This window comes from Gopherus evgoodei, chromosome 7 (assembly GCF_007399415.2).
Source record: "Gopherus evgoodei ecotype Sinaloan lineage chromosome 7, rGopEvg1_v1.p, whole genome shotgun sequence".
NCBI lineage: Eukaryota > Metazoa > Chordata > Testudines > Testudinidae > Gopherus > Gopherus evgoodei.
The window spans coordinates 9,354,626-9,377,398 of NC_044328.1; the positions used below are offsets into that span (position 1 = coordinate 9,354,626).

General features: G+C 42.2%; 1 protein-coding gene across 3 annotated transcripts in view; it reads left to right on the forward strand.

The window, feature by feature from the left end:
• The window catches only part of MXI1 (MAX interactor 1, dimerization protein), an 85,024-nt gene that overhangs the window by 22,157 nt on the left and 40,094 nt on the right, over positions 1–22,773 (forward strand). For 2 of the 3 annotated variants that reach the window (XM_030568113.1, XM_030568112.1), the window contains exon 3: positions 20,258–20,287. In XM_030568113.1, coding sequence (XP_030423973.1) covers positions 20,258–20,287 — 30 coding nt within the window. Of the gene's footprint in view, positions 1–20,257; positions 20,288–20,363; positions 20,412–22,773 lie in introns of all 3 variants that reach the window. The other variant, XM_030568111.1, reaches the window with a different exon arrangement.

Below are 22,773 nucleotides of genomic sequence, written 5' to 3' on the forward strand. Positions count from 1 at the left end.
ATCAGGAGGTTACTGTCTTTGGTATTACTGGGATCTACTTTTGTGGATCCTCCACATATCAATGAAAGTGATTATACCCTGATTATGTGAAAGATACGTTATACTGAAGGTCTGACATATCTGACTTTTATTTATAAATTTTGAAGAATAATATCAAAAGTTTTTTTTAATCAGTTTAAATTGTGGTATGAACAGGAAATAAAGTAAGGATGGATGCTAACTGGGATTTTACCAAAATGTAATCAGTTTAATGAAGTTAAGACTTATTACAGATCACAAATTAAATTATAATATTTGATCACCATCATCATTTATATTTGATTTCCCAAGCACACTGCAAAGCTAAGGTATCTTGGAGACATTTAGGGGCTGATACTGTGAGGTGCCTCATATCATATCATATATCACGTATCTTGCCTCTAATCCATGGTACGCCCACATCTTGAATACTGTGTGCAGATGTGGTCATCACATCTCAAAAAGAATACAGTAACTCTTCACTTAAAGTCGACCTGGTTAACGTTGTTTCATTGTTACACTGCTGATCAATTAGAGAACATGCTTGTTTAAAGTTGTGCAGTGCTCCCGTATAACATCGTTTGGCAGCTGCTTGCTTTTCCACTGCTTGCAAGAAGAGCAGCCCGTTGGAGCTAGCTGGTGGGGCTTGGAACTAGGGTGGACTGGCAGCCCCCTTATCAGCACCCCTAAATTCCTTGTGCAGCAGCCACCCAGCAGGCTATCAGTTGCTGGGTAGTTCAAGGAGCTTGCTGGTAGCTGCTGGTGTCTCAACTTGCTGATCTACTTAAAAAGGCAGTGTACTTTAAGTGGGGTCAGTGTACTTAAAGGGGCAATGCACATCTCTCTCTCTCTCTCTGACACACATGGTGTGTGTCTCTGTCTGCCATGCTGTCTCCCCTCCCTCCATTTCTGCTGCCTTGTAGAGTGAACCTACATTAATAACAATGTGTTAACCCTTGAGGGCTCAGCAGTTCATCGTTTAGTAGTAAGGCATTCCCTAGAAAATATCCCACCCTCTTCCACCTTCTGACTTCACCACCTCAACCAAGCTTCACAATCATCATCGCTGTGTACCAGTATTAAAATGTTTGTTTAAAACTTAGTGTGTGTGTGTGTGTATTGTGTGTGTGTGTGTGTGTGTTATATATTAAAATATAGTCTTTTGTCTGATGAAAAAAATTTCCCTGGCACCTAACCCCACCCTCCATTTACATTAATTCTTATGGGCAAATCGGGTTCACTTAACATTGTTTCTCTTAAAGTTGCATTTTTCAGGAACGTGACTACAGTAAGCAAGGAGTTACTGTATATTGAAATTGGAAAAAGTTCAGAAAAGGGCAACAAAAATTATTAGGCGGTATGGAACAGCTTCTGTATGAGGAGAGATTTAAAAGATTGGGACTTTTTAGCTTGGAAAAGAGACCTCTAAGGGGGAGAGATGATCGAGGTCTATAAAATCATGGTGTGGAGAAGGTAAATAATGAAGTGTTGTTTACTCCTTCTCAAAACACAAGAACTAGGGGTCACCAAATGAAATTAATAGGCAGCAGGCTTAAAACAAACAAAAGGAAGTATTTTTTCCAGAGTGGATTTGATTTAAATCCTCAATACATATTCTTCACAACTCGGAGATAGATGTAGGTTTCATTTTTAGAAGGTATACACTGGACATTTTAAAAGTGATTTATTTTGAAAACTTTTCAGATTTGCTTTACAGCTATATCAGAAAATAAATGATTGTTTGGTTATTTCATTTACCAAAGGTAATTGAAGCAGATATTTATGAAGTAATTGGCAAGTGAACTATCTCCAGTTCAACAGGTTAATCATTAATATTTAAAAGATTTTCTTGCCATGCTGTATTAGGAGGAAAACATCACCAGGCAGACATCTAAATTGTTTTATGTAACTATGTCTCACTTCCATATATTTATTTATTTATCTATTTAAAAACATTTTTTATGTTAACAAGCATGTTTTCTCTGGAGACGCAAATCCACAGTTTGAAAACTGAAAAACTAAGCATCTCTGATGGTATCTTCTAGACTAAGCACTGAGTCCCAGTGGGTAGATAGAATGATTAACCTAAATAATCTATACAGGAGCCCCCAGAACCCCATAGGATTGGGTCCCTAATCCATGAACTATTGGAACTCATTTACAAAACTTTTCTTAAACATTACATGAATATATTGTCTCATACTATAGAATTAGAAATTATAATCCCTATTCCATGATGAGAGATCTTTCAGCTATAATGTGTCTTAATTAAAACTATCTTTAGCTTTTTTCCCTCAAAAAGCATTTTATCAAAAACATCTGATTTAAATAAAAAAATCTGATTTTTTTTTTAAATCATTGATTTTTATCCACCCTGATTTTTTCACACAATGCACAGCCAACCTGTGGAACTCCTTGCCAGAGGATGTTGTGAAGGCCAAGACTATAACAGGGTTCAAAAAAGAACTAGATAAATTCATGGAGGATAGGTCAATCAATGGCTATGAGTCAGGATGGGCAGGGATGGTTTCCCTAGCCTCAGTTTACCAGAAGCTGGGAATGGGCGACAAGGAATGGATCACTTGATGATTACCTGTTCTGTTCGTTCTCTCTGGGGCACCTGGAATTGACCACTGTCAGAAGGGAGGATACTGGTCTGACCCAGTATGGCTGTTCTCATGTTCTTATCTGTTCTGCTTATGACCTGAAATGAGTTTGTTGTAGTACTTGACTCTGACCATGTACAAGGAGATGATCTGAGACCACTGTCACAGGAGGTCACTTTTTCTTTTGTCTCACAGCCTTCGCATGGTCCCCTTAATTTCCAAGCTCTGTTAGAAACAAAGAAGCTGATCCTGCAAATGGGAGCCAGGTGGATATTCTGGTTTCCCGCTACAAACAGATCCCTTTGCAGGATCAGGGAAGAAAATCATGATTTGTCAAATAGAAAAGGACCAAACTGTTAGGAAAAGCAGCCTTCTATTTAAGGCTTCTAAGACAGTATGGTAGGCTCTAAAGAGAACAGCCAAATGTTTACAAAAGCTTTTCTTTGAGCAAATTATTTTGAATCTTCTAGTCCGAGAATGGGTTGTTGATTTTTCCCCCACCCTTCCCTTTCCCTGATGGAGTTCAACTTGACCAGACTGGTGTAAATTTTGCCTCTGAATCTGCCATGATCAAAGAGAGAAGATTTAAATTGTCAGTACTGGAGGTGAAGTCACTCTCTGGTGGAACCAGAGGGATAGCTCAGTGGTTTGAGCATTGGCCTGCTAAACCCAGGATTGTGAGTTCAATCTTTGAGGGGGTCACTTAGGGATCTGTGGCAAAAATTGGTCCTGCTAGTGAAGCCAGGGGGCTGGACTGAATGACCTTTCAAGTTCCCTTCCAGTTCTAGGAGATTGGTATATCTTCAGTTATATATATATTTATTTTATTTATGTTAGTACAGGAGTGTGGGTGTCCTCCGGAAAATGTTTTGCGCTTTAATACAGTAATATAGCACCACTAGTGTACATATCTCTGTACAGCAGGTGAATGTGCCAAATGCACAATGGGCCAAATGATTCCTTCTTGTAATACCATTGGCTTTGACAGAGTTATACTAGGGATTTTGGTGGCTGATCTCAATGGATTAACAAGTGTGAATGTCTTCAGAATCTGGTCTTTGAGGCCTTGTCTACCTGGTGATTTCCCCTCATTTCTTGTGGTTGCCATCAATACAAACTGCAGGTGTAGACGTTTACATTGCTAGAGTGCTTGAAACCAGAGTAGGTTCCACTGATGCAAGTTGTTGCTTTCCTTGTCTACACTTGGGATTTGCACAAGTGGCTGCAACCTGATAGCTGATATTGAAGATAGTTCCCAGTATAGACAAGGTCTCATACACGATTTGTTCTGAGCAGAGTTTAGTCTTGTTAGTCTGTTATCTACAATTGTCATGTAAATGGGAAAAATACATTAAAAGAGGGAAGGCCCGGTAAAAGTCATTCAGGAATGTAAATCACAGTACAGAAAAAGTAAATAGACCTTTTATAGGTGAGATTAGGCTGGATTTAGTAGGGTTTCTGATTGCGAGACTTGTGATATCCTATATCATCTTGTTCATTTTACAACCCACTATGTGAGAGAATCCTGCAGAGTTTCAATGAGTGCTCTCCTGATTGTGCTTTATTATTATGCACCATAAATGTACACAGCCTGTACAATAGATGAGCTATTCCAAACACACAATGGGCCAAATGATTCCTTGCTGTAATTCCATTGGTTTGAACAGAGTGACACCAGGAATGAATCTAACTAACTTAGTGCTTTACCCTGCCGTTCAGGAGCCCTTAGAAGTTGATGCACACTGTTACCAGCACCATAGGAAAAACACTACTGTCAGTAACACAGCAGGGATATTGTTGACTCTATGCCTAATTGTCATTTATACTAAGGCACTTAAGTGGGTGTAATATCATTTAAGGCTCCTGTACACTAATGTGTTATAAAGGGGCCCTAATGTAAATAAGAATCAGGCTCATATGTTTGGTTTGTGTATATAATTTACAGCGCTGCGCCTACCTTCTATAAATTATTCTTCTCTGTGGCCAAAGGCCCATTAACCCACTAGGAACTTAGGTATGTTGGTCATTTTAGCAAAACATCCCGTGCTTACTCTAGAAGAGGCACCACACAGCAGGTGCCATGGCAAAACTGTTAGCAGACAAGACTCAGGCATTCTTAGCACCATGTTCTCTAGCCCTGCTCGTGGTCAGAGGAGCATGTTAAAACCATTAGTGACCAATCTATATTGCTTACACTGGGGAAGCTGCACTGATGCTAGAGCACGGGTAGGCAAACTACGGCCCAGGGGCTGCATCTGACCCTCTCGATGTTTTAATCCGGCCCTTGAGCTCCTGCCGGAGATCAGGATTGGGGGCTTGCCCTGCTCTGCCCAGCTTCCAGAAGCAGCGGCATGTCCTACCTCTGGCTCCGACGCATAGAGGCAGCCAGGGGGCTCTGCCTGCTGCGCCTGCCCCAAGTGCTGCCCTCGCAGCTCCCATTGGCTAGGAACCACGGCCAATGGGTGTTGCAGGGGTGGCACCTGTAAATGGGGCAGTGTGCAGAGCCACCTGGTGGTGTCTCTGTGTAGGAGCCAGAGATGGGACATACTGCTGCTTCTGGGAGCTGCTTGAGGTAAGCGTCCCCCAGAGCCTGCATTTCTGACCCACTCCCGTGTCCCAGCGCCCTGCCCCAGCCCTGATCCCCCCCTCCCACCGTCTGAACCCTCAGTCCCAGCCTAGAGCACCCTCAAACCCTCATCCCCAGCCCCACCCCAGAGCCCACACCTCCCGCACCCCAACCCCCAATTTTGTGAGCATTCATGGCCTGCCATACAATTTCCATATCTAGATGTGGCCCTCAGGCCATAGAGTTTGCCCACCCCTGTGCTAGAGCAATGGTGGATTTCAGTAAGTGTTTGTTAGCTTCATGGCTTTTTGATATCAAGCCCCTGCTGCTGTGAAGAATTAGTGCTCTGGGACAATGGAACTGATCTTTTGGCTAGCCTATGTTGTTATTTTCTGAATTCCTCTTTGTCTGTTTTCTCATGTTTCCACAAATAAGTTTATATTGTGTACAGCACACAGTTGATTCCATAGTTTTAATTAGTATTCCTTGTTCGTTTTTTGTCTCGCCCTCATTTCACCCCTGCTGTGTCTACTTCTGTCTGAAGTGCTTTGTCCACAGCTCAAGTTTGTGTTAACTCCGTCTTGCTGTCTCTAAAGTTTAAACCTTTGCTTTAGCAGAGACTTGGTTGATACCTCTAGAGTTGGCTGCCCTGACTCTTAATGGTTTTATCCTTTTCCTCGTTATTGAAGGCAGTGAAAAGAAGCGAGTGTACTTGCTTTACCTTGGGCTCCTGGTTGAGCTTTAAGATCTGATTCTTTACTGGCCTGAGCGTCCAGTCCATTTTTTCATATCAAGCTTCTGAGTTAATTGTCTTGTTTTTTGGAGTTGCCACTGTTCATTATCTACCAGGCCCTCCTGACAAACTTGTGCCTAAATTCAAAGACTAGCTTCTTTTTTAAAAAAATCTTTCTGGGAAACATGACTCCTCCTTCTCACCGCCTTTGAGCCAACAATGTATTTTTGTTGTTGACTATTTTGGACTCTCTCTTGATTGGAAACTGGGGGTCTTCAGAGCTGTGTATTTGACTGGCCTTTGCCCAGATCTTGAGACACTCTCCTGTTGATCTTGTAGGGAACAGTCACGCATTTTGCATCCCTCTGGATATTTTCCCAACTCTTATTTCTGTGGTTTCTACTCTACATCCATTCTTTGGTTCTAGTTTGATTTTCATAGATACTTTGTTTCAGTCTATGTTGTTTTACCAGTCTAGGTTGAATTAATCTGGATGATTTTAAACATGATCTTAATCTGTTGTTTTGTGTCATGCTTTCTTCTTACGAAGCTGGCATGGACTGAGCTTTAGAATGTTGCTCTTTCTGCCACGTTGATTAAAGTTGCTCTATAAGATTCTCCTCACTCCACCCTTTTTTTTTTTTTTTTAGTAACGCTAGGCCAGATTCCTCTGTTATGCCATTATAAATCGGCAGTAACTGAAAGCAAAATATACCTGTTTCTTTGCCTTTATTTTCTATAGGTCTCCTAAGTGCTGAGATACTACGCTCCCGTAGATAGTGCTCAGGCCTAGGAGTCAGAAGACGGGTTCTATTCCTGACTTTGTCATTGGCCTCTGGTGTGATTTTAAGCACATCTGTGCTTTTGTTTCCCCAACTGTAAAGTGAGGATGATGATAGGTATCCTTCTTTGTGATGTGCTCTGAGATCTAGAGTTGTAGGTAACCTAATGGCTAAATAGTTCCAATGAGACAGGCAGCTCACAGTTCTGAGCGGAAATGGAAAAAATCTTGTCTGATTGGAACAACCATTTTCTCTTCAAACAAAGTTGTGCTTAACCAAGTGGCATATTGAATCAAATAGCCCCATTTCCAGCTCTCTCTCAAGGGAAATCGCCCTTGTATGAGGGAACTTCCCAAGGTAAGAAGCAGTTCTCGCAGTTTGAGCATGGTGAAATAGGTTTTTCCCAACAGAATTTTTCATTGCAGTGAACATTTCTGAGGCTATTTCTGAACGTGACTGGGAGTCTTGAGTTCCATTCCTGACTCTGCCACTAACTTGTTGTGAGACCGTAGGCAAGTCATTTAACATCTACAAATCCTGCCATCTAGAAAATGAAGATAAATGGTAACATTTTCAGAAGTACCAGTCCCATTTTCAAAAGTGACTTGCACACTTAGGAGCTAGAGGGCTCATCTGCACAAACATTTAGTTCCAGCAAAGTGGGGTGTAAATCTACCCCGCACTATCCTATTGCTCTCTAAGGGTCTGTGTGTACCCAGCTGCCATGTACTAAAGTTCCCTGGTGCATTTTGATATACCCTGCTTTGCACCTATTGGTTCAGGCCTTAGGTTGGTTTCCAGTGTGCTTGAATATTCAACAGCCAAAAGAAAAACTTGGTTGCTGTTTCATGACTATTAGGCTTGAATGGTCCGAATTATTTGGATTATTTGGCTAAGGCTGGTAATTACTTTATTTCTGCAAATCTTGAGGTCTCTGATCTGTTTTCATTTTACTTGGTTTATCCAGGAGTCTGTGACACTAGACACTAGAACTGTTGAGCATAAAAATCCTTAGACATTATTTAGCTTCTGTGGTTTGGCTTTCAAGATTTACCGTTCAAATGATCGAGGTCCGTCCTTTCTGCTCATTTGTTTCAGTATGTGAGCAGAATCCTCTTTAGTTGTGATTTAGGAGGGTTCCACTGAGTTCTATTCTTGGATACTTACTGCTTTTGTACTCACACCCTGTCAGGGATTTTAATAAAGTCATGATGATGATGCTGCCCATGTCATAAATAAACAGAGCCTCTTAGCTTCTGGAACTGTCAGTCTGATACCTTTCAGCAACGCTAAATTCCCTTAAAAATGAAACCAACCATAGCTAAAGACTTACTTTTGCTACCTACTTCTAGACTTGTTTTGGTTTGCTTGTTTTTAATCTTTCTGTTTATCATATAGTGAAGTTTGGTTGTGTGATTAGTGTAGTGTACACTTACACAAGCTGATCTCATCCTTCTGTAGGAGGCTCCCAGTAGAGATCTGGAAAGGAAGTGTGTGACAATGTTAGGAATGTTCTGTGCAGGAGAGATGTTTATCTCTAGTATTGACCATTGGACTGGAGGACGACAGAGATGTCTTGACCTCTTCTGAATATATTGTAGGTGAGGCTAGTAGCATGCCTATTTTAAGGTTGCCTGATACTTCCCATTCTAAGACCTTGTTTTCAGTTACGTGTAACTTTGCCAAACTTTAACTATTTGAAATAAAATTGTCTGTACTGGTTGTTTGTGTCCAGCTGAATTTTTCTTGAAAGTTTCAGCCAAATGGTTCAGCAGTTTCCAAAAATAAGGCTAAAAAAAAAAAAGATGTTTTACCCCTCCGCCGCCCCTCCCTTTTAAAAAAAATTTTCTTAGGACCATTTTTTGGGAAGCTCTAATGGCCCCATGCTTTGCAGCATGGACCTGAAATTAGTCAGGGTATGGCCTTAATGTTGGAGATATATTTTCCTGTTCCTGTGACAATCTGTTCAAATTTGGCAAATTTATAAGACTTAATGTTTTCAGTTAATGCATGCTCGGTTGAGACTTGCAAGAGCTTTGCTGCCCAAACTTTGAAGATTCTATTTTCACTGAATATGCTCGAGCCCCTTATTGCTCTTGCGGCTCAATTTCACATTCACCACCCCCACAGAACACCGGAGCATCCCAGGGCTATGTGATAAATCCAGATTTTCCTATAATTGCTGTTATGACTTTAGCCAAGATGGTCAGAGATGCAAACCCCACACTCGGGGTGACTCTAAGTCAGCCAGAAGCTGAGAGGGGGAGATCATTCTAACTGCCCTGTTCTGTATGCTCCCCACTGCCAGAGACAGGGTAGTGAGCTAGATGAGTTGTTGGACTGACTCAGCAGTTATGATCTTATGTTCTGGTTCTGTATGGCCAAATCCTGCCCTTTCCCCATAGCCCAGATGGAATGGAGTGGTTCTTTTACAGATATTAAGGGCAAGATTCTAGGATGAGCACCCTTTATCTGGAGCCCTGCATCCCAGTGTGTAAGCATGTAATGGATTGATTACATTGCCGTACATACCATCTCTCCTGTTAGTGCTGAGTATAAGACGATGCCAGCATCACCGCAGCTTTGACCTGTGACCCCTTGGGATACCCTGGCTTCTGTGCTAAAAACAGGGCTTGAAAATATCCTTTAATTCTATAAAGCTGGGATCCAATGTTTCTACAGGCCTTTAAAGTAAAGTCAGTGGAGTTCCTAGCTGTGATTTGTGGGACGCTTTGTCCCAGTAGGACACTGTTTACAGTGTCTGTCTGAAGACTTCACTATCCTGTTCCCTATTGAGGATCTCTTCCCCATTGTCTGTCTTTCCCCTGATTAGTAGCTGAGACTATCTGCATGGCTATTGCTTCATTTGCAAGTAGAGTAAATGGTAACAGATGCCAAAGACTCTGTGTCCCCTGCTCTGCTTCTCTGTTGGAGACTGAGAATCTGAACTCTGGAAGGGGACTCGTTTGGTCCTGGGAAAAAGGCTTTGATCACTGCCTTGGAAGGATTCCGATGTCAGTCTAAGGCCATGTCTACATCTAAAATTTTGCAGCGCTGGTTGTTACAGCTGTATTAGTACAGCTGTATAGGGCCAGCGCTGCAGAGTGGCCACACTTACAGCAACCAGCGCTGCAAGTGGTGTTAGATGTGGCCATACTGCAGCGCTGTTGGGCGGCTTCAAGGGGGGTTCGGGGAACGCGAGAGCAAACCGGGGAAGGAGACCAGCTTCGCCGCGGTTTGCTCTCGCGTTCCCCGAACCACTCTGCAAACCGCAGGGAAGGAGACCTGCTTGCTTGGGGTTTGGGGAACGCAAGAGCAAACCGGGGAAGGAGACCAGCTTGATTACCAGAGGCTTCCTCAGGTATGCTGGGATACCTGCTTATTCCACGGAGGTCAAGAAAAGCGCTGGTAAGTGTCTACACTTGATTACCAGCGCTGGATCCTCTACACCCGAGACAAAACGGGAGTACGGCCAGCGCTGCAAACAGGGAGTTGCAGCGCTGGTGATGGCCTGCAGATGTGTACACCTCCTAAGTTGCAGCGCTGTAACCCCCTCACCAGCGCTGCAACTTTGTGATGTAGACAAGCCCTAAGAGTAACAAAGGAACCAGCCAGAACTTGGGGCCACATTAATGTGGTGCAACTCCAGTGACGTGAACCCTAGCCTATTCTGCCTTTTCAGTTTAGTCCCTTGTAGAAAAACATTTTCTTCAGATACCAAGGCCAGCACATCTGTGGGGACTGGAAAATAATGCTGGATGAAAATGCTGCATTAGAAAAGAACCTATGGCTGTTGCAGTGTTCAGATTCACTGATAAATGAAGTTGAGCTGGGACTGTAGTATGTGGCATTTGTGACTTTGGACTGTGATTTTTTTTCCAAAGAACTTTTAGATCCACAAATCTCATAGAAATTCAGTGGGAATTAGGTAGCTGACTCCCTGAAGCTCCTCTGAAACTCATAGTCATGAGCTCCTCCAGCTTAACCAAAGATCTGGTTGTTTCATGCACAGGCTGTTCTATTAGTATGATTTGCATTACTGTAGCACCTAAAGGCCCCAGCCAAGATCAGGCCCCATTGTGCTAGGCGATCCATGGTAATAGATAGTTATAGGAACGGCCATTCTGGGTCAGACCAAAGGTCCATCTAGCCCAGTATCCTGTCTACCGACAGTGGCCAATATCAGGTGTCCCAGAGGCATTGAACAGAACAGGTAATCAAGTGATCCAGTCCCTGTCACTCATTCCCACGATTGTTAGTTTATGGCACAAAATATTAGATCAGTTTTCAAAGTCATGGTTGCCTGGTTGTACTCTCTCTGTATGTCCAAGGGAGATACTTCGATTGCAAGCTCCTAAGGGCAAGGGTGGGTCTTGTTTTATTTGTGCACAGAGCCTAGCACAACAGGGCTCTAAATTCCCCTGATTATGGCCTCTAGGCACTACTGCTATACAAACAGTAAATGGTAAGACAGAGATTAAAAAGTCCTATCTAAAACATAGAATTTGTGAGGATATGCAGTGTGTCTTCATGGATCGTCTAGCCAACAGGCTCTGTTACACCCCCCACATACTGCACCAAGCATTTTGTCATCTGATATAAGAGGGCTAACACACTGTATCAGGGGTAGGCATGCGAGCTGATTTTCAGTGGCACTCACAGTGCCCAGGTCCTGGCCACTGGTCCGGGGGGCTCTGCATTTTAATTTAATTTTAAACGAAGCTTCTTAAACATTTTAAAAACCTTATTTATTTTACGTACAATAGTTTAGTTATATATTATAGACTTATAGAACTTCTAAAAACGTTAAAATGCATGACTGGCACGTGAAACCTTAAATTAGAGTGAATAAATGAAGATTCGGCACACCCCTTCTGAAAGGTTGCCGACCCGTGCACTATATTAATGAACTGCTTCTAATCTAAGACAAACTCACTGCATTTTAGCTGTTAGAAGAAAAGGGGGATGGAAGATGAGGGTAACATTCATAGGAAGTGCACAGAGCCTGATCCCAAACCTGCTGAAGTTAATAGGAACCCTTCTTTTGACTGTAATGGGCTTTGGATCAGGCCCATGTTTTCATAGACTAGTTATGAGTTTGATCCACTGCCTTTGGAAGCGAATGGAAAGACTCTCATTGACTTCACTGGGCGTTAGTTCAGGGCCTATGTACACAACTAGGTGACTCTGGATCAATTAATTTAAAAAAATAGAGACAATAAAATAACCATTGAACATTCCAACTTTCTATCTGCCTAGCCACTGTCAGTTGGCACCTTTCCAGCAGAAGTAGGTTTGAGGACAGATCTGATGGAGAAGGGGTCAGCGTTTGATGTACTAGCTCTGAGAGGATGATCCATGCTCACAGGGTAGCATGGCAGGGTGTGTGCTGGAGGAGTAGATGGACAGGTGATCAAAGGTTACAATAGTTGGCAGAGCCAATGGGTGGCGCAGTAGAATACCAGCAGGGATAAGCATTTGGGGGGTAAGTTGTGAAGGGCTGTAAAACTAAGAACAAGAATCTTATATTTGATGATCTAGAGAAGGGGCAGCTGGTGGAGGGACATAAAGGGGTGAGGGTGATGTGGCCAGAATCACTGGCAAGACAGATAGGGCATACAGGCAGTTCCAGTATCTATTAACATAATATTATGGGATTTTCTAAACTCAGTCAAGGTAACTACATTATGGGCTAGAAAAATATCTTTCATTATAAGCCTCCTCATGGTGAAGGGAGGGATGAGTAGATTTTTGTCAGGATTGCTGAGCAAGGACCATCTTTTGGGTTTTTACAGCACCTAGCACATCTGGTCCTGGACCACTGTGTTCTGAAGTGCTACAGTAATACAAATAATAATGCTAATTTTGCAAAGCTGAACTATATACTTTATTTCTTCTAACAGCCCAAAATTTCTCCCTGAGGATGAAATTCCCTCTATTGTGAAGGCATAGCAGAAAGCTAGTTGTATGACCTAAACCTCATGGCAGAGCTGTGTGGGGGGTTTAGGGTAGAGTGGTGGCATAGTGAGCCTTTACACCCCCCATAAGCTGTGGAGGTAGTCTCCTTGCCACAGTAGAGTGGTCTAGGTTGAAGGTCCATGCTTATATAGATTCAGAACCCTAAATTTCCCCATAGGAGAGTCAGCTTTCCATGGGATAATCTCTGTCACAGCCACATAACCTGCCTGTGGATTGGGTCTGTGAGCAAATTCTATCTTCTCTACCCTAACCTTGCTTTGTTCACCGCATAAAACCCAATTCCTCAGTTTGTGTATTAGAAGTGACTTTTTGCCCAGAAGGACTAGAATTTTGCATTCGTGTATTTTGTTGAAACTTTTATACTCAGAGGATTGCAGCCATTACTGTAATTTCTGCTCCTGTGAGAGGCTGGGATGTGATGCTGTTCAGATGGAGATGCAACATGTATAAAGAAATCCCTGTGATTTGTAATGAATTCCCAGGAAAGCAATAAAGCTGCTATACTGTCAAGTATTTCTTGCTGTACGTCGGTGAGTGTTGAAAGCTTGTCCCTTTCACCAACAGAAGTTGATCCAATAAAAGATATTACCTCACCCACCTTGTCTATTGGTGTTAACCTTAGGCATTCATGAGACTGCTGATTTGAAGAGAGTTAATTGGAACTGGGTATTGATTATAGGCATTTACTTTTCCAAGTTAATTTCCTATGCCATGAGAAAACATATTTTATTTAAATAAAACAACTGGGCTAAGCCGATGTAGTATTTACTGCATCTCACTCTTAGAGATAATTTGGTGTAGCTTAATATTTCAGTAACACGTTATTAGAAAAGGTCTGGGATGACAAAGTTCTTTATAGGAGTGTAGTAGCTTATTGTGTATTAAACTATAGTGGATTATTATAGTCCTTGTTTTGCATGTTTTCTATATGGACATAATGCTTTATTATTTTTTGCATATGGCTGCAGACATCTCTATGATGGCGGCTTTGGGACGCTCTTATTTCAGTTTCCATTTCTGGTTTCATATTAAAAACAAACATTGTGGGGAACTGGCTAACTGCTCCTTTATTTCTGTCATATAGTTTCCTGAACTTCTCGTGCTTTAATCTTTTAAAGATAACTCCTGATCTCTTCATGAGTTGTTTCCAAAATATCTTACATTGAGTCCTTTTGTATTAATTTAATGGAATATATAGGCTAATGATGTTAACATAACCCAGTCAGTGTCCAGCATTAAACTTTCTTAAACTAGGTCTGGGGTTTGGTATACAGAGACCTCAGCCTGCTTAGTACTAAGGTGCAAACACCATTTAAAAATCCTTTTAACCTTTAATTAAAGACACAGAAAAGAAGGAAAAACAGCTAAAGCATTTGAAATGTTAAGTATTAAATAAGACTTTCATTTGAACAACATCGTGTTTTCCTTTAGCTATAGACAATTTTAGTTAGGAAAAAAACCCTGTTGTTTGACTGTCTTGTAGATGGTATCAAAGATGGTATTAACTGTCCTTTTTGAGGAAAAAATAAGTTATAAATCCAGTGTCTTGTATTAACTGTGATATTCTTTGTACTTTTCCCGTATCCTGGGACTGTCACGGCTACAACAACAATGCATACGTGAAGAGGTTGGCATACTGGGGAGCCATCCTAGTAGCCATGGCTGTTCCCATGGTTTGGACAATGTGTTTTTGTTTAATGTAAAATTGTTATGGATGAGTTTGGCAGTGTGCTTGCGGTGGATATCTGTCCATTGGGTTGTCCACTGTCTTGTAATATCTGAGGCAGGCAGCTATGCTATCATTGTGAGTGATGTTGGTGTATAGGGAGGTGACATCCATAGTGGCAAAGATGGTGGTCTGAGGGAGGGAGGTAGTGTTGCGAAATTTGTTGAGGAAGTCACCTGTTTCTTGGAGGAAGCTGGCCCTTTGTGTGTTGAGTGGTTTGAGGATGGTTTCTATGAGACCCTATATTTTAGGATGGGTCTGCCTGGGTTCCCTTGTCTGTATATCTTGGGAAATATGTAGAAGGTCCTGGGGTGGGTTCGTAGAGGATGCGTTTGTTGTATTTCTCTTGGAGTTGTTTGGGGAAGGATTTGATGATATCCCTAAATTCCTGGGCAAATTGTGGGGTGGGATCTTCTTCGAATTCTTTATAGTAGGCGGTGTCAGAGAGTTGTCGGTTGGCCTCGTTAACAGTCATAATGGATGAGGACTACTGTGGTACTCTCCCTTTTGTCATCTGGTGGTTATGTTACAGGGACAATATAGCTGTCCCCTTAGCGGTGGAGCAGTTGTCACAGATGTGATGTTGAAGGATTTCACAGTCAGTTGGTGTAACGTTCAATAGCATGGTTTCGTCCGCAGTTAGAGTGTATTAAAGATAGTAATAACTGTCATCCCAGGTGGTGGTTGGGATTCATCTGGAGCCAGGAGGGGTGGCGATGTCATCTGGGTCACACTCTCTCTAGCCCATTTGGGCCATGAGATCTCTCAGAATCGGGAAGATGAAGTCCTGGGGTGCCAGGATATGGTGGGGGATGGCAACCATGAAGGTAAAGATCGCTTCAGTAGCTTCAGTCCTTTCAGTCTTTGTTTTGTTCTTTCATTCTTTCCCCACAAAATTTTTCTTTTAAGTACCCAAAAAGGGAGTCATGGGTGGAATAACCTATTATTTTGTTCACCCGTTAGGCCTAATACCTGGCATACCAAGTTTGGCTTATTAACTTCCAGCTCCATGCCTCCTGTTTTTAACAGGCATACAACACAGTCCTTGAATCCTATCAATGTGGCCTTTTTGTTTAGACTAATTCAGTTATTCTGTCTCTCTTTTGTACCTTTTGCCATTAACATTTGTTGTTATAGGTTATTTTGACATTTTATGAACTTGTACATACTTTTTAGAGTTGAACTCATAGTTAGAGTAAATTTGTAGCCCAATTATCACAACAGTTCTTCCATTTATGTGACACTTTATTAAATTTAAAGGCACACTGCCAATTTTTTTTCAATAAATGATTAATGTATAAAACAAATCACCTTTCTGATTGAGCCCACTTTGAATAGGATGTCCTGGATTTTTAAATTTTAATGGGCTTTTTCTTCTCACCTGCTAATGCTTAGAAAGGTCTTTTTGAGCAGGAGATATAGGACAGGCTGAGAAAAACAATAGCAACCTTGCTTGGGCCCTCCCCTTTCTCTTTCTGATCCTGCCTCTTCAGTTTCAGCTTTGCTCAGCTACTGGTAAACACCCTCTGGCATAGCCTGGGTGACAGCATGAATGTGAGCTCCCTCAGATCAGTGCATGAGAGTGATATCCTAATGCAGGAGGCATCATCCTAATGCAACAGACCATCAACAGCAGTGAAACTGACTGTATCCAAAGTACTGCCAAATATACGAAGTAAAACAAAAATTCAAGAGAAATATGGCTAATCTCATTGGTGTAACTTTTGGACTACTTGCAACAATTTACAAAATGTTCAGATTTTCCAGTGGATGGTATCTCTTGTACCCATGTTATTGGATCAGAAAGTTGACGCTGTTCTATAATTCTGAATATTTAACTGTCAGATTAAAAAGCAGTCGATAGCCTGGTTTATGTCCAGATTCTGGTTGATATTAATCAGAAGAGAAATTAAGTTTGTTTTTTTTTGTTTGTTTGCTTTAAGTAAAAGCAGTCAGTTTAGACTGAATATTTTGTGGTTGATTTTTTTTTAAAGTTGTTAGAAAAGTTAATATTAACAGACATGGTCATGAATTTTTATTTTTTCCATTTCAATGGCAGTGGTGTCTTACTTAAATCCAAATAAATCTTTGTAATGATTGCAACCCAAAGATAGAAAAATCATGCCAGATACAGAAAGTGAAACTGACTATAAAGAGAAGCGAAACTGCCTTTTCTATTTTTATTGTCCAGTTTAAGTAAATATAAAAATGCAAGTGAGTCTAAATGATAATGAGGATATCAGACTTTTGAAAAATGTTTGTAGTTAGCTTAAATGTAGCTGGTGCTAATAGCACAGGTAACAACTTGGCAAGATCCATATATGTTTGCTGAGCTGCTTTTGTTCGAATTCATTTGTGCTGGGAAAGTTTTTGCAGGTGATGTGGTTAAAAGTCACAGCATAAATTTCCTAACTTGATGAAAAGACCGTGACCTCTCAGAATTGTGTTGTTCATTGGAAAGAAGATAGGTAATAAAGAATTTCCTGTGTGAGAGGAATCGCAGGAACCTGCTGTTTTAATTTTGTTCACAGCAGTGAACCAAACTTTGTTCTTTCTGTGCTGGCCTTGATAATTGGCTCAGTATAATATAGGAATTCAATTCATTGCATATCTTTGGCTTTATAACTGTTAATGGAATAGCCAGGAAGACTGCAAAGTCTCCTGGCAGAAACATACGTAAATAAAACTTGTAACACGTTCCAAAGAATTTGGGGTCAGCTTTTAAAGGGGCCTTGACCCAGTCTCTGGGAGGTTGTTTTTTGCAAATAGTTAATGAGCACTGTCATTTGATGTGTAAATGATAGAATTTACAGTCTAGTTGCATGAGCAGATGGGATTTGCTGGTTTAAATTATCACTTGCATAAAAAAAAGGGTGCAAGCCACTTCACTCTCACTCACCCAACAAGTAATCAGGCTTCATGTAGGTGAAGTAGGGGGACTCAAAAGGTGTGAGAGCCCCTTTACCTGGGGCCAGGGCACAGGGCTGCAGTGCAGTTGCGCTAGTCTATAAAGTAATTGGCAGACTTATGCCCTTTGTGTCAGTTACAGAAGCTGCTAGGGCCACTGTATCCACGTAATTATGAACCTGTCAGCTCCTTGTTTGTCCTAAATAGTGCTGCTCTCTAAGCCAGCCTACATTGGGCTGGCGCAGAGACCCCCTCCATGGCAGAAGTTTAAGTAGTACGGGCACTTAGACTTCCACTAACCGTACGCATGCAGGTGACTTGCCTATCTACAGTCACACATGGCCAAGTGAAGGTCACATTTTGAAACTTGATCCTTAGTGTTTAGGTTTATCAGCTGTCAGAAGATGTATGTAAAAATAAAATTAAAAATGTACACTCAACATCCAGCATTAGTTGATCATTTAACCAGGAGAATAAAAAGTTGCTTCTTGTCTTTCACTTTGAGGGTGACCCCTTTTTAGGGCTTTGCATGATGGGGAAATTAAAACAGTTACTGCGGGAGCTTGTCTAGCTTCAGGAGTCTGTTTAGTATACTGTGCCTTTAAAGGTACGTCTGCACTTTGAGCTGGCGGCCAAGGTGCTGGCTTCTAATTTTCCCCCAGAGGTACTCAACCCCCGCTCCGCCCCATACTCCACCCTCACTTCACCCCTCCCCTAAGCACCCACCCCTGCTCTGCCTCTTCCCACCTGTACTCCACCCCTTCCCCCAAGGCCTCACCCTCACTTCACCTCTCCCCTAAGCACCCACCCCTGCTCTGCCTCTTCCCACCTGTACTCCACCCCTTCCCCCAAGGCCTCACCCCCACTCCACCCCAGTTTGCCTCTTCCCTGCCTCTTTTTGCCCCTTCCCCCAAGCGTGCCCTGTCCCTGCTCCTCTCCCTCCTTCCCAGTGCCTCCTGCACACCGCCGAACAGTTGTTTTGCAGTACGCAGGAGGTGCTGGGAGGGATGGGAAGGAGGTGGTCGGGGGCTGCCAGTGGGGAGGCGGCAGGGGAGCTGGCTGCTGGTGGGTGCTAAGCACCTGCTAATTTTCTCTGTGAGTGCTCCAGCCTTGGAGCACTGAACAAGCCAGCCTGCTAAAAGTAGAGTGTAGCTGCACCAGTGCAAGTGGGTATGTGCTCGTCAGGTTAGTGCAGGTGTATCTCCTCAAACTGGAATTTACACCTCCAGATTGAAATGCAGATACACCCTGAGAGACCAGTGTCCAATACCAAATCAGACACATTCCACTGACATGTCTTAAAGATTTTGTCCATCTATTTATAGGCTCTGAACCGTGGCTAATTAAGCTTTAATCTTCAGGGCTTGTTTCTGTAAAATTGTTTTATTTCTCAAATGTCTACAGGTTTAGTTATGGTCTTTATTGAACTCCTAATACCCACTCAGCACTTTTTTCCCTCCTTTTTTGGGAAGCACCTAATTACTAGAGGGTTTCCTGTGGAGCTGTGAACCTTCATTCAGTTCCCTAACTGGAGAATTGTTGTCAGGATTCTCCAGATGGGAGATAGAGGATAATCTTCTCAGAGCTCCGGAAGAAATGTGATGCCAAATTACAGAAAATAGATCCTTTTTATTAAGCTCTTGGCTCATTTATTCCTATTTTAAGATGACCTTACATTAAAGGGACACGTTAGATTAAAATTTGTATATTTTAAAATAAAATTACGTGGGCTGTTAATAACACTGCAGATCATAAACACTTATGAAAAGACACTAATATGTAAGGCCGTGAAAAAAACACCCCCGTGAGCAACATAAGTTTCACCGGCATAAGTGGTAGTTTGCACAGTGCTATGTCAGCAGGAGAGCTTCTCCCACTGACCTAGTTATTGCCGCTCATTGGAGATGGTTTAATTATATCAACGGGAGATCTCTATGGCTACACGAGAGATCTTGCAGCAGCACAGCTGCATCAGTACAGCTGTGCCTCTGTAAGGTCTCAAGTGTACACATCACCTAACTTTGTCTATTCACATTGTTTCTACACACTTTAATTTTCCAGTTGTGAGTTATTGTTTGAATAGCAGTGGTGTGCTTAATGGTATACAGGTATAAAGACAAGAACACACATTTTCAGATGTTTTTAGTGATGTAAGTATGATGTTAAGTACCTTTTTAGGGTACAGCTGCTCTACTGTGAGTCTTGTGAGGATGCTAGTATCCCCAGTTGTGAGAGATGCTGGAGGTGAGCTAGGGAACTATATTTGAATCCCGCATGCACTGCTTCAATCCCGTAGTGCTTGCAAGCATGGTAGAGGAAGCATTCCTCTACCCCTATCCCTGTATGTACGTCCCACATTCATATACCCACATGCTGGGCAAATTTTCGGCTCTGGCAGCAAGTGGGAAAGATATTACTAGTGACCCTTTGGATGATTTGTCCAACGTTGCATTACAGAGCAACATGCATCTGAAGATCTCAAAATATTTTAGGAACATGAATGAAGTCTTATAATAGCCCTGTGTGGTAGGTTGTATCAATATTCCCATTTGACAGATGGGCAAACTGATGTACAGAGAGGTTAAGTGACTCAACTGTGATCACACATGGAGTCAGTGGCAAAGCCAGGAATAGAGCCCAGGGCTCCTGACTCCCAGTCCTCTGCTCTCATCATTGTCTCAATTCTGGGTTTTGGATGTTTTTAAATATCTCATGTAAATTTACAGTAATGCATCTGAGAACAGCAAGTAAATATAGACCTAGCATGGGAAGTGTGTCTCACAGCAAGAGAGAGTGGAGAATTATGGCTGAATATTCTAATATATACAAATGGTTGACTGTATGCTGAGTTGTACTGTTGGAAATGTTTGTCTTGCAGCAGTTGGATTACTGTGCTGGGAGGTTGAAGGGAGCTAATCCAAATTTTTGTTTGTCTTCCAGGTCTACACACAACGAACTGGAGAAGAACCGGTAAGTAGCTAATGAGCTGAATTCTAAGAAATACAAAGCCCAGTCAATGTAACATGCTTTAACATTACACATGCAGGTATGATTTCATCAGCTCAGACAGCTGGAGATTTTTACCCTGCACCAGGTAGGTTTAAAGTCCAGGCAAAGACTCTAAAAGATTTGAAAAAGAAGCCTTCCCCCGCCTCCCCTGCCCCCCCCCCCCGCAAAAAAAAAAAAAAGGCAAGAAGTGACCCAGTTTTGCAACTAATCTGTATGCAGAGTAAATACTGTTCCTCTTCTCCTGACACTGAAATCTGATTGGGTCATTGTCCCTACATGAGGTTGCTAAGGTATCTGGTTTCTCAGGCACTGGTTAATACGTGTTATCATGAACTGAAGGGCAGTGGTTTGCTTCTCCCCTCACCACTTTCCTGGCAGGACTGTAATACTCTCTACAGCATAAAGAAAACGCCATTGTTTAGTGGATCTGAAGTCTGGCTAACAATGCTCCTGTGGAGTGTCGCTCTCATAACCTGTTTTAGGACAGAGCTTGTTTATCCTTGAGTCAGAGTTTTAGCAAGCCCTGCAGTTTTATTTCTTGGCTAGCTCTGCTATATGACTCAACCCTTTTGTAACAGGAGTTAACGTAAGATAAATACTATTGAGACGATGGGAGTTAGTTCACACGCAGATCAGATTATAGCATTGCAGTCAGGATGCTATAGTTAAGGTTGTGTCGGGGTTTTTTATTATAAATTAATCTTGGTTTTTTGTCAGTTGGAGCAGAGAGTGTCTTCTAGGCTAGCTGCTCCTGTCCTGTGGAAAAACCCACGTGGTAGGTTACTTTGAGTGTACAGACGAGTTCTTGTTGCTTTATCATCCCGTCAGTTCATGGAGGAGGGCATGGGGGTGAGGTGTGGTTAATCTAGGAAACTCCAGCCCAAGTTTGTGTCACAACCAGACCTATAGAGATGACATCCCCCCACCTTCTTGGGTCCCTTGTAGGGCCACCTCACAGTACATACTGCCCTTGTTTCCTTCCCCTCTCTATCTGCAGAATTAATTTTCTTCTGTAAATCACACGCTGGTTTCCTGTGATTTCACTCAAACCTTCCTTATTGCCCACTATTCCACCTTTGTAGGGCATGATCTTTATCACCCCCGTTCTGCTGTGTCCATAGTTACACTCCGTATTCCCCATCTCCCCTAGGATGAAAGCTACCACCATAATAAAATCAGTCTTTTCTGAAAACCTACTAATAGTGTTTCAACTGTTTCCCTAGTCAGTGCAGATCAGGGCTGCTCATGTTAGAAACTGCAAGCCGCATGGTTTTCTTCTTTTAGAGAGAGAACCACTGAAGAATGGCCTTGTGGACTAGTGCACATAAGCAAACTCTGAGCAGGCCCTTCTATATGTAGCTGCCACCATGCTTTGTATGTCTCATGTCTGCGGTGCTTTGTTTCTCATGTCTGCGGTGCTTTTACGTCTCCTGTTTGTGGTATTTTCAGTTCCTGTGAGAACCTTCTGAACTCATGAGAGAGCCTATTCTCCTGGAAGCTGACACTGAGCTAGCAATAGGCCACTTTTTAATACTGTTGTAATCTATGGTGGAAGATTCTGTGATGGGCAAGTTAAAGGACACATGGATCAAGAACACCTATTTTAAATATTAGTGGCATGTAAATTGTCACGGGGAATGAAAACTGGTGCCTATTTATTTAGGGGCTTCTAGTTTCTCATTCAGGTAGTGTTTTTATTCAGTGACATACATATAACTGGGTATCCTTTAGATAGCTACAGATATAGAAAAACTAATTAGCAGCTGTCATTGCATCCCAGTATATATTACTGGGAATAGGACAATGAGTTTCATCCTGGAAATATATATTTCTGGGCTCCAAAGCAATGTTTTCTGAGAGAAGAGGCTCACTTCCAGTGTAGATTTTCATCACATTCTATTTGCTGTGTCAGAGGCTTGGTCTACACTACGCGTTTAAACCGATTTTAGCAGCGTTAAACCGATTTAACGCTGTACCCATCCACACTACAAGGCCCTTTATAGCGATATAAAGGGCTCTTTAAATTGGTTTCTGTACTCCTCCCCAACGAGAGGAGTAAGGCTAAAATCGGTATTACCATATCAGATTAAGGTTAGTGTGGCTGCAAATGGATGATATTGGCCTCCGGGCGGTATCCCACAGTGCACCACTGTGACCCCTCTGGACAGCGATCTCAACTCGGATGCAGTGGCCAGGTAAACAGGAAAAGCCCTGCGAAATTTTGATTTTCATTTCCTGTTTGCCCACCGTGGAGCTCTGATCAGCACAGGTGGCGATGCAGTCCCAAATCCAAAAAGAGCTCCAGCATGGACCGTACAGGAGATACTGAATCTGATAGCTGTATGGGGAAACAAATCTGTTCTGTCAAAGCTCCGTTACAGAAGACGAAATGCCAAAGCGTTTGAAAAAAAAAAATCTCCAGGCTACACAGTGCTGCGTGACAAGCG